The 13,653-nt window shown below is 33.6% G+C and overlaps 1 protein-coding gene across 3 annotated transcripts in view; it reads left to right on the top strand.

The window, feature by feature from the left end:
• The window catches only part of LOC149796878 (putative phospholipid-transporting ATPase IA), a 194,715-nt gene that overhangs the window by 168,461 nt on the left and 12,601 nt on the right, over positions 1-13,653 (top strand). For 2 of the 3 annotated variants that reach the window (XM_089961527.1, XM_089961528.1), the window contains exon 39: positions 5,242-5,262. The exons of the other annotated variant lie outside the window; for it this stretch is intronic. In XM_089961527.1, the coding sequence (XP_089817653.1) occupies positions 5,242-5,262 (21 nt within the window). The remainder of the gene's footprint in view (positions 1-5,241; positions 5,263-13,653) is intronic. 3 annotated transcript variants of the gene reach the window in all.

Below are 13,653 nucleotides of genomic sequence, written 5' to 3'. Positions count from 1 at the left end.
AGATGATCATATATCATGCATAACAATGAGATGATCATACATCCATGCATAACAATGAGATGATCATACATCCATGCATAACAACAATGAGATGATCATACATCATGCATAACAATGAGATGATCATACATCCATGCATAACAACAATGAGATGATCATACATCATGCATAACAATGAGATGATCATACATCCATGCATAACAATCAGATGATATATATCATGCATAACAATGAGATGATCATAAATCATGCATAACAATGAGATGATCATACATCCATGCATAACAACAATGAGATGATCATACATCATGCATAACAATGAGATGATCATACATCATGCATAACAATGAGATGATTATACATCATGCATAACAATGAGATGATCATATATCAATGCATAACAATCAGATGATCATATATCATGCATAACAATGAGATGATCATAAATCATGCATAACAATGAGATGATCATACATACATGCATAACAATGAGATGATCATACTTCATGCATAACAATGAGATGATCATACATCATGCATAACAATCAGATGATCATATATCATGCATAACAATGAGATGATCATATCTCCATGCATAACAATCAGATGATATATATCATGCATAACAATGAGATGATCATAAACCATGCATAACAATGAGATGATCATACATCCATGCATAACAACAATGAGATGATCATACATCATGCATAACAATGAGATGATCATACATCATGCATAACAATGAGATGATCATATATCAATGCATAACAATCAGATGATCATATATCATCCATAACAATGAGATGATCATAAATCATGCATAACAATGAGATGATCATACATACATGCATAACAATGAGATGATCATACTTCATGCATAACAATGAGATGATCATACTTCATGCATAACAATGAGATAATCATACATCATGCATAACAATCAGATGATCATACATCATGCATAACAATGAGATGATCAGATATCAATGCATAACAATCAGATCATATATCATGCATAACAATCAGATGATCATAAATCATGCATAACAATGAGATGATCATACATACATGCATAACAATGAGATGATCATACATCATGCATAACAATGAGATGATCATACTTCATGCATAACAATGAGATGATCATACATCTTGCATAACAATCAGATGATCATACATCCATGCATAACAATCAGATGATCATACATCATGCATAACAATGAGATGATCATACATCATGCATAACAATGAGATGGTCATACATCATGCATAACAATCAGATGATCATATATCATGCATAACAATTAGATGATCATACATCTGATTGGCTCAGGTTCATACCACTCTGGATAAAATTTTAATCTGATTTTTTTAAAAAAAAATTATTATTACTCTTGGATTGGGGTTTGTATCATTATGATCTGGGTAGAGATTGATAATAAGCAAGATCCATGTATATTAATGAATCAATTTGTTTAACTGAACTTCTTAGCACTCTGGAAGCTATGTGATGATCTTAGATCTGATTAATCTGAGCATGTTATCACCATGGAGACCGCATTTCTGATCCAGATTTGATTAGACTTGGGATATGGCTATATGTAGTCATGATCTCAGAAAAGTTTAGTGATGAACTAGAGCCATGAGGTTATCTTGTATATTATTGGCTGATGTTCTTCATATGTAAATTGACAGATCTAGTCCCAGGTTCAGTACCTTTTAGAATTAAAGGTTGACAACGTACAATTTTAAAATAAACTTCAGTGATTTTCCTCTGTTCATTGTTTGCAGTTATGTGTACTCCATGCAAGACTTGAACCAAATGTAAAATATTAAATTTTAGAATTTTCACAGACTGAATATGTCCATCTTTTTGAAACACACTTCATTTCTGGTGCTGGTGAAGGATGGCTTTATGAGGTTGAAAATTCTAAGATAAATCATCGGCAAGAGCAACTAATCTAGATATTGTCAAACTTTGTCGTGTAGCATTGTTATAGGTTTTAATTTATTGGGACCATGTAATTAATGGGCAGAACTATCTTTCATTATGCATCTGGTCAGTTATGAGTGAGAGATGATGTTACATCTGATAGACTGAGCTAGTCAACACTTTAGCATCACAGTTTCAGTTATGAGTGAGAGATGATGTTACATCTGATAGACTGAGCTAGTCAACAGTTTTGCATCACAATTTCAGATTAGATTTTGATCAAACCTGGTAAATAGGATTATATAATCATGGTATCCGGCAAGTTTTGTCGTGAACAAAATATGAACATTAATATGTTCATTTCTGAATGTCCGAGTGTCTTACCGCTCAAGAGACTATTTCTGACCCAATATTAATGAGACTTTTGGTAAATAGTCGCCTATTATCAAGACGTTGATATGACTTATTATGAGATTTCGCTTCAGCTCAGTAAATACATGTAGCATGTATAAGAAGTAGTTTGAGATGTGCACGTATTAATTAATCTTACATTTGACTGTCAGAGCTTGTTAGCTCCCACGTTCTAGATAATCTACTTCTCATTCAGTTCTGATAAAATAATTTGCTAAATAGGTTTATGATATTATGTGTGTTTGTGTGTGTGACCCCTCTTAATGGCACTTCAACACAATAATAGCCACGTGGTGCTAATTCAAAATAAAGTTTTATAAATGTATTTTTAAAAATTGCAGAAAAGTGCACAGGAACTTTAGAACATGAATACAAGAGTTTGTAGATTAATAACACCTTTAATTTTGGAGATTTTGTTTATGGATTGTTGTAAAATTGGTCAGATCAAAATGGTGTAACATTTTGGGGATATTTAACATTGTGTTATGCTCCAACACTATTCTACACAAGTCAAGTATATAAAATGGTCTGTTAAAGTGAGCTAGGTGAACAATTTAGAAAAACATGGGACTCGTGTTGAACTTTTTGGAATTGTTTGTGTGATTAAGGAAAAGCACTTGAGGCAGGCAAATGAATTTTGTTGGCATATTTTTGTATTTTTCATATGGGGAAGACTAGATTAGATCTTATGATGAGTCTGTAAAAAGCAATTTTTTTAAAACCTTTCTATGCCTTTAAAAATGTTTGATTTATACTTTTGAGTCTATAGTGAGGGCATACATGCTGTATGGACACAAATCTAGTTTTGCACTTGTTTTTACAGAGGAATGTTTGTTACACATTTTTACTTAAGATTTTAAAAATTACAATTTTTACCTGTCATAGATTAGACATTTTGTTATGGCATCGTCCAGCTTTTCATGTGTCAGTCCATCCATCAACATTTGCTTTTCCAACCCATAACTTTATAATGGTTGGAGAGATTTTCATGAAACTATGTCTGGATATGTGTCATGGCTAGGTGGTGTCACATGCCATAGCCATGCCTCCTTTCTCAAGGTCAAGTTTATTGTAAGGAAAAGTGTAATTGTGTCTTTTTCCAGGGTATAAATTTTGAAGTACTTAACATATTTGGAGATAGCTTTTGGCATTTATATATCATGTATAGATGGTGTGTCTCATGCAATAAATATGTCCCCATCATAAGGTCAAGGTCATAGCAAGGGAGAATGTAATTACTCTTGTCTGGATTATAAGCTTTAAATCACTAAAGATATTTTGATGAAAGTTATATATCATATATAGATTGTTTGTTGCATAAAGTGGCCATGTCCCCAGCCTCATGGTTAAGGTCACTACAAGGGAAAATGTGATTTTAAAATGTGTCCTTGTCCTAAACAATCTTTTAAACCCTGAAGTTATTTTAATGAAAATGTAACAAGTTATATATCAGGACTATAAAGTATGTCACATAGCCATGGCACATGCCTAATGGTCAAGGTCATGCCAAGCAAAGATATAAATCAGTGAGCTCTGACCATGTATGAGTATAATGTTTTAAACCATTGAAAGTATTTTAACGAAAGTCTAGTCTGTGATATAGTCTGATTTCACCGTTGTACCTTCTGTCTCAAGGTCAAGGTCACAAAAAGGGATAATGTATGTTAGTGGCATGTTTTCTTATCCAAGCAATGACTTTTTAACATGTATTATGATTAAACTTTCACCAGATCCACATCTTATCAGAAATCAAGTCTCAAACTTAGAGTTCAAGGTCATTAGTAGGGAAAAGGTCAGTAGATGGACATATCATGTGCTGCTTAAGGCACTCTTGTTTTTGCATATATATTTGTATATATAAATTTTATATCCACAAAAAGATTATTAAAAAGGAAACAAAACTTAGTACTGGCCCAAAAGAAAATTGTTACGATTGTTTACAAAGACTAATATATGCAATGTATAATAGACTTAAGCAGTTTACTGATATCATTTATATAATTTGTAAATTGTCTTCATGCAACATTTTAGTTTTAGTTCCAAAATCAAGTTATGTTTGTTGAAATTCTGACCTGGGGATTGATTTGATGGTGGACATCAGCTGGTCTGAAACAAGCTCTCAAAAGTAATGTTATTTGTGATTATTAGTTGAAACAAAATCTCAAGCATAAACATACGAGTTTTATTTATTTCCAGGTCAGGTTTGGTTGACTCTTAAAGATTACAAGCAAAATTGCTGTAGTGAAATGTCAGTTATCCACCTATATTGAAACAGATTTTGTCTAGCGTATTATTAATGGAGAAAGGAACACAATTTAGAATCATTTGATATATACTCAGTCTGGATGATTGAAATGTTCATAATAGTGATTATCTGGATAAATGATCTTTAACTACAACTTAATCTGTCATAATGCGTAAGTGATAACTGATGTTATAATATTTCACATGACATAATTGACAAACCAATGTCATATTTTCTAATTTGAACACATGCAATATCATGTCAAGCATGACAAGCTGAAAAAAGTCAAGAAACGTTTCCATTTGTTCAATATATTGACTGCAAAGACATTTGACCTAAAAACAATTTTTTTCATGTTTTGTTTATAACTCATGAAAAGTTGCATCAAATTTAACTTTCCCAGTGTTCTGAACAAAGTTTTCCAGCCATTTGTTGCAAAATCACAGTATCTTTACATGTTTAAATGGAACAGCTTTTCTAAGTTTATTAATTAGACATTTTCGTCATGTGATACACCTTATAGGAGTAATCATTTCATATAAAATGTATTAAATTTATCAAGGCATGCAACCGCTATATTGATTTTGTTTGTTTCATCTATTTCTTTTCTTTTTGGGTTTACATCTTTTTCTTGGTTTTACTTATTTAGCTCCGTCACCCACCCCGTCACGTAAGTTTGCTTTGTTCTCTCTTGGAATATTGTTGCAATGCTTCAGCTAGATTAAAACAGTGGGGCTCATCCCCTACTGCCCACACTACCCTTCAGTCTCACACCCTCTTGCCCTTTTTAAAGCCCTCCCCTCTGCCTCTCGCCAAATCACCAAACACCAAATAAATTTCTTTTTTTTTTATTCCTATTTATTTTCAGTTTATTTTAATGTAAGATAAATGTATTCATGAACTTTAGATTGTTTCTTCTTGTGAGAAGATGAAATTCTAAATTTAAGATAAAATTTTAAATTTCATAATTGTCCTAAAGTCATTTATTGCAAGAATGGACCCTTTATCCTAAAAAGTGCCATTAATATACCTCTTTTGCTCTCCCCTCTGTAAAAAATTCCTAGCTGAAGCACTGTATTCTCTCATCTAGCACCTCACAACCTCCAGCCAACACTAACCTTTTGACTCAGTTTAGATCTGGCACAAAGAACAAATATCCGCAAAGAACAAATATCTGCAAAGAACAAATATCTGCAAATTAGCAAATTTATGGATGAAGCTTATGCACCTAGATGACCTAAAACTATAAATAACAAATGTTTTACATGCATAAGATAAACCCAAATTTATTATGACAATTACATTCACAAAAATCGGCATCTAAGCTAATAGAATCATATGGTACTGCATATTGAAAATAAGTTAATTCAAACACATTTTGTGGCAAAAATTTCCTGAATTTGCTGACAAAACAAAATTATTTGCTGACATAAAGCACTGTGATCTTCATAATCTGTGCAAAGAAGAGCAACAATTCTTTGGAAGCATTTTCTTCTAATGAATACATTAACCTTAGGAAAGGGCAGAAATCAAATTCAAACTGAAATCTAACACTTACCACACTTTCATACTGTTATATTGCATTCATCACGTTTGAACTTTGAATTCATATACGGTGGTCAGCTTCTGGAGAGGCCCTTAACATGAGCGGCCACCCCTGATCAGAAACTTGCATGACACTAAAGTAATACATTTTTCCCTTTATCCACATCATGAAGGGCAACCACCATTTCAGTGGAGGGGGTGGCATTGTAAGATGGAGACCTGTACTGTATAAATATTGAACTTGGGTCACAAAGGCAGAATGTGACCAACCTTCTTGGCTGGAGTAGACAGGAATCCACAGTTAATCATGATCGGTTTTGCACTTTAGAATTAAATCATATTTTGTCTTTGACTTGATTTGACTAGTAATGTCGCAGTTTGTGACCCTCCCTTGGGTCAGCAAATCTGTAAAATAAGTCAGATTTAAATGAATTCACTAATTAGAGCAGCTTTGTTTCCTTCTGGAGTGAGGTTTTAGAACACATTTTTCTCTCCTGAAGACATTCAGCAGTAAATTCAGCTATGCTTTTGATTTGAACACTTGTAGCCATTATTAAATATAATGCAATGTAGATAGTGATTTTCTTTATTCTTCATTTTCTCAGCTTTCTACCTTTGAAAAGATACAAATGATTTAAAGATAACAGTAATACAAGTCCAACATCAATAGCAATCGCATTAAAATGGTAATCATGCAGCTGCCTGTGTTGGTTTAATGGAAAAGGGAGAAAACTCCATTGACATCTATTAATGTCTAAAGGGTTTGGCTAGTCAAGCTCTAATTAGCATGATTGTTTCAATTTAAAACTCACCATATAGTCAGATATATGTCTGAGTGCAAACAAAAATTATTGGTTAAATCAGTGTAGCAAAATGACAAACAAAACATCCAGCACATTTTAAAGAATGCAGTTTATATAATAGATTTTGACTCTGTAATTTAAGGATTTTATATATTTTTTTCCCATTTTTTTTTTTTATCTTTTAAAGAATTTTAACATATTTACCTTTTATCTTTGTAGACTACATGTTTATTTTGGATGGATTTAGCTTTCTGAATTGTGTTACAATTTGTACATTTTTTTTTAAACACGACTTTTAACTGGCACGACATAGCCATGATCATGTTAACGTTATTGAACCCTATACCTACATACATATTCAATATTTCAACTCAGTTTTTACAGTAATTAGACATTATGGTGAGTTAAACTATTCTTACTATTTCCAAAAGTTTCTCTGCACGGAGTTTGTACTGTGGTACCTGTTGTTAGATGTTATCTGTGGTAAATGAAAAATGTTTTCTCAGAATTGATGTGACTCATGAATAGGGTTCTTGGCAATATGCAATATCAGATTTCTGATTATATTTTGTGTTCTGAAGTCAGTTTGTCTTACAACATTAGTTGTTGCAGCACATGTTTGAATTTACAGTGTTGGATAACATTTGTTTTGGGCTAATGTGATGTGTTCTGGATTTTTAATGTAGCTATAACAACTTTTCAGTCATATTGCTATGATGTCTGCATTGTGGCAGTTTATAGTGATGTCTAGCACTGGGGCATCATGCCACAGACATGTAGCATGATGTCCCACCCAGTCACATTATTCTGACACCAGGCCAACCAGTCCTGACACTAACCTTAATGCAGAGTGCCAAGCAAGGCAGCTGTTAGTACCATGTTTGTAAATCTTTGGTATGACTGGGTCGGGGATCGAACCCACGACCTCCTGCATCCGAGGCAGACGCTCTAACCACTAGGCCACCGACCACTAGACCACCGAAGTGGTGTATTGGGCTAAAGCTACAAGTCATGTATTGAGGACAGGGATATATCAATCATGACACAGTGCACCTGTATGTGTTTATCTTATTGAGACTGGTGAAAACATACTTTACTTTGCGCCATATATATTCAGATCCTGCTGCACACTGCATAGACCCAGATCTGTTATAGAAAAATGCACTGACAAATATAGGTTTTTAAAATTTATCAGAAGTAATGAATAGACCAGGCAACATAGACCCCGATCTGCCATCACATTATGTGACAGCAAATCAGGGTCTATTTGTTTGTTGTTGGACCTGACATATAAGCAAGAATATGGTTTGATTTTCTATGGAATTTTTGTGGTAATCTTGCAAATTATTTGCCAATACATGTACATCTTATTCAACATTGAGAGTCACACATCAGAGTGTGTCATTTAAAACATTTGTGATGACCACTGTAACATGTTGTTGATGTTGTTGTTCTGGGTTTAATACCATTTCTCAGTGCAAGATTGGCAGCCAGTATAACTTATGGAAGAAGAACCTCGAAAACCTTTGTTAAGAACCACCAACCCTCAGGAAGCTACTTGCAAGCTTTCTCACATGCCCACACTGGCCTAGCCCAAGACTCCAACCCAAATGGACAAAGGTGAGTTGGTGGTAGTTGGTAATAACAAGCACTTTTGACCACTCTGCCACCCAGGGCCCCTATGACCACTGCTGGCAAATTATAACAGAAGTGGTCAGGACATGAAAAACAACTTCTTTTTTTGTGAGTCCATATTGTAAATAAGTTCATTATAATTTAATTTAATTGGACAAGTTTTGTTTAAGAAAAAATACTGTAAAATGATAGGTATGTGTTGATCTTAAGATATTGAAAACAGATTTTGAAGGCTAATTTGTTTTCAGGCCCAAATGTAACTGGATTTCATGCATATATAGTTGTGTGATTGTGAATCAAAAATAATATATTTCCACTTAACTATCTAGGGATTTTTTTAAAGAAAACTTTTTAATTTGAGGTCATTCATAAACAATTTTTGTTAAACCTACCCTGTGTACTTGCTTATAAGTCTTACTGCACAGACCCATATGTACCATTTTATAATGCACAGACAGATCTGGGTCTGTGCAGTCTGTTAGGAGTCATCAAGAGAACAATCAACTTAGACATTGATCTTCTGGCACATTATGTGGTGGCAGATCAGGGTTTATATTGTTTGCAGTTAGACTTGACTTCTAAGTAGATATAAAAAATATGAATGGTAAGTGATATGTAACACTTTTCTGGTAATGACAAAACTGCTGTTGGCATCAACAGTGTCAAGAGTGTGTTAAAGCTTTTGAGTGTTTTATATCGCTTACATCAGCTACTGTAGTGGATATAGACTTTGGTAACTATTACTATATTTCCAAAGCTTGTATCCTGATATGCTAGGATTTGCTTTGACAAGATGCACCTTCTAATGCCTTTTTCATCCTAAATGTATATTATTTACTCTAGATTTCTTTCTTTTCTGCTACCCAGAAACTGGTCATAAATCATCCATTTGTTTGCATGCATATCTTGTAAGAAAAATTATTCTAGTGTATTTACGTTCAGAAACTTATAACTAATATATTCAAATTATTCATGTTTTCAAATGGAAATAGAAATAATTATCATTTTTAATCACATTTCAACATACATATATTTTCTACATAAATTAATACTGAGTGTCTGTTAACAAGACTTTTGATTTTCATCTAACCATTATGTTGTGATACTTCAAGAGTTGAAATGATTAATTGATATATTGATACATTGAAATATTTTCCATATTGATACCATAATTGATACAAGAGGTGAAGAATCAATACAAAATTATACTTACTCTATACAAGTAACTTTAAACTTCCGCAGTCAGGAATAATTATTAGTTGTTTGCTGTTTTTTTCTTTAAGATGAAGTGGAAACAACTGTTGCAGGCAATTGCACTCAGTTCTGTCTGATCTTTAAAAAAATTAGGAATATTGACAAATACCCACTTCTAAAAATTAACTTAAGGTGACTAACTTTTGGTTTGAGATCTGCCCCCACCCACCCCACCCTGTCCCTGCCAATTCCATGCCATCAGCATGCTGAGCCACTGATAGCATATATCAAGATAAAGGAAACATTCCAGACTTCTACCCCATGTCTGAATTAGATATTTTACAGATCATTTAATAACCAGTTTTGTATGAAGCTTTGTTTTGTATCTTGGATTAATTTGAAGGCTATACCTCTCCTGTCACACAGTGAAACATGTGACATTCAGTTCTGATTGGTTGTTATTTGTTGCTCATGTCCATGGAAGACCATGACAACCAATCAGAACTATCTGTAGCTTACTCACTGCTGATACACGAGAAGCAATGCATCAAAAATAGACCCTAATAGACACAAAATAATGTAAGCTTCTCACAAAAGCAGCTGTTACTTGATCTGTAAGGTACATAAGTCATACATGGGGAACAAGTTTGTAATGTCTTCTGTTATGTTCATATATAATCAGCAACTGATTCTGTCAGTGGGATAGAAAAAATTCGCAGAATCGGCAATGGGGCAAATTCCAAACCAAATGAGTTAAGGTCACCTTGTTAATTTGTTGAAGGAAAGGGGGTGTTGTCAGTAATTCCCTTTTTTACTGATTGAAGCAATTGCCATGTGGCCGTGGCAGTCATTTTGCACTGTCAGTAAGTACAATGTGATGGATCGTGTTCTTAGTCATCTCCACACTTGGATTTGTTCTAGATAAGATTTCCTTAGTCAAAGAAATTGCACTATTTTCTTTTGAAGATAACACTGTCGTGCCTTCCAAATTTAAGTGAAGACATGAAATATAAGAATTATTTATTTCATTTTTGCATTGCATAGCAAAGGGTGTGGTGACAATTAGGAGTATTGCATTTGATCAAATAGAGCAGCCTGAAATGGCTTGAAAGGTTGAATTAAAATCACTGATAACTAACAGGTAGTATGTTTGGAAGTTTTTATGGGTTTTTTTCTTGTCAAGGATGAGAATGGTAAATGAACAGATGATAAGTCCATATTCGTAATCAACAAACTGGAAGTACAATCAAAATGTCAACATGTAAAACAATACTACCCCACCGAAGTCAGACCTTTGAAAGACAAAAAGACTATTAGATTGATTTGTGAATTAATAATGTATCATGTCATATTCTATGTATCATCTCAATATGTGTTATATGTCTGTTGTTTACCCCTAACTACCATGCTTTTTTATTTTGATCCTGAAGAAATGCAGGTTTTGATATATCATCATGGAACAATGTTAATACAATAAATAATATGAGGTTTTTTGCTTTTTTTTTTAGTATTCTGTCATGGGGAGACTACTTGTCTATGGCATTTTGTTAGCACTTCAAGGGGAGATTACTTGTGCATGTCTTGCTTAAGTATGCTGGATACTTTGAAGTTTTTAATCAATTTAATAGACTTTGTGAAAATAAACTCAATGATTTATGATTATAGGTATGCATACTTTTGTTTAGTCATACCTGGCAACTGTCTGATAGAGCTAAGACGAACATTATTATGGCAAAAAATTCTGTATGCTCCATCAGTTACTTTCCCTAAGATATCCAGAACCTTTTTTCCCAATAGAGCCCTATGATGTCACCCATAACCTTTTTAGAAAACTTTTTTAATTTTCACCTATGCATTTAGTTGTTTATTGGGGTTCATTACATGTTTTGATAATGAATGCAGGAATTTTCTACTTTACAGCTTATGCATATGATCTGCTTGTCTTTATTTTTCTTAACATCCATTTAAAACATTTTTATCTCTTTATGTTTCTTCTAGTCATACTGTCTCAACTCACTTATAAGTCAAGTCCAACAAGAAAGATCCAGATCTGCCATGGCAAAATGCACCTGCAGATCAGGGTCTGTGTTGTTTGTTCTGCTGATTACAACAAACTTCACAGACCAAGATCAGCTGGAGCATTATGCAATGACAGATCTGCATCTGTGCAGTTCAAAGTTGGACTCATAAGCAAGTATATACAGTAATTGCTTGCAATATCTTACCATATGTACCCAAAGCAATACAAAGAAAACAAAAAACATTTAGGTTCATGATGAAAGTTGAGCACACTGATTTTAGTTATGTATCTGCAAGTTCACACTCTGATTACAAAGGGAAGAAAGTTCATTTTTCAATGGTGTTTCCTTTAAACTATGAAATAATATAAACCAGTCACCAGAAGATCTCCAACCTCTCATTGCTAGTAGAAACAGAGTGCCAGTCTTAGGATGGGGAAACATTAAAGCAAGTGATTAATTTGAGATCAGACCATTGGATAGAATACCACATTAAAACTGATCAAGTCAGATTTTGGGGGGAAGATTTTAATGAATGTTCTCGTGACATATTCATATTTTTTTGTTTGTTTATTTACATTAATTATTGTTAGCAGGGAACTTGAAAAGTATCCAAAGCCAGAATAGTACGAGACTGTTTTGAGGACATGTCTCCCAGAAAAGTTCAAAGAACTAGGTCCATTTTTATGGCCCAGGGTTGTGCGACTCCACAAGTCGTGTTTTGGACCATATTTTATGCAATGTGTTTTCATTTCCTTAAATGTTAAAATTGTCTCTGGAAAATTAAGTGAGTGATATGAGCTCTGAATCAATCATGTCTTGATGTCGTTTGCCAGTTGGTCAAATGTAGTCAGTCATGTCCTAATGTTGTTTGCCAGTTGGTCAAATGTAGTCAGTCATGTCCTGATGTTGTTTGCCAGTTGGTCAAATGTAGTCAATCATGTCCTAATGTCATTTGCCAGTTGGTCAGATCATGTCCTAATGTCGTTTGCCAGTTGGTCAAATATAGTCAATTATGTCCTGATGTTGTTTGCCAGTTGGTCAAATGTAGTCTAGAAAACGTCATACAAGCTGCTAGCATCATCAAGATATCTTGTAAGGCCAAAAAGTTGCAGTATATTTTTGGTTTTTGATATTTTTTGTCTGCCAGAAAAAGCAGTTCCAACTGTGAGATAATTATATCATAGTAGAAGGAAAGTGAATTAGTTTTTAACAGTATTTAAAAAAAATACTAAAGAAGTTTTATTGTATTTTTATGGTGTACATTTACGAGACTTGATACCACAGACACTTAGCTCGGCCAGTGTGGGTATGTGAGAAAGCTTGCCAGTAGCTTCTCATGGGTTGTTGGTTCTTTCTGGAGTTTTCCAGGATTCGTCCTCCACCATTTGTACTGGCCGCCATGTATAGCCTATCTTGTGCTAAAAAGTGGCGTTAACCCCTATAACAACAACACCAACCACAGACACTGGCAATGGATAGGTTTTATATAACTAAATCCTACCATCTGGGAACTTTTAAAGTACATGTAATCCATTTTATCTATCCAGTTTGGGTTCCATTCCTTATGGTATATCATTACAATATATATTTTTAAAAAATAATTCTAAATATTGAACTCCATATTTTTCAGCAGAAAATTTGTTTCTCTTGAATCAATAATTGCTCTTCATTTTTAACCTTTCATAGAAAATCGGGAACTGTTCGCAAATCCTAGTTATCGGATGGGTATATTTACTTTGTTACATTATTTTGGTATCTGGAGGCTTGTGCATGTGTCAGGGGCAGTTTAATCTGGCCAGTATATTAGTCATCATTTTTTAAGATAAACATTTTTTTGTTTAGCAAAAATTGATGCAGTTTTTA

This window comes from Sinohyriopsis cumingii, chromosome 6, assembly GCF_028554795.1.
Source record: "Sinohyriopsis cumingii isolate HCF-2022 chromosome 6, ASM2855479v2, whole genome shotgun sequence".
Classification (NCBI taxonomy): Eukaryota; Metazoa; Mollusca; class Bivalvia; order Unionida; family Unionidae; genus Sinohyriopsis; species Sinohyriopsis cumingii.
The sequence above is the reverse complement of the archived record's forward strand: the minus strand, read 5'-3'. Positions and strand labels throughout refer to the sequence as shown.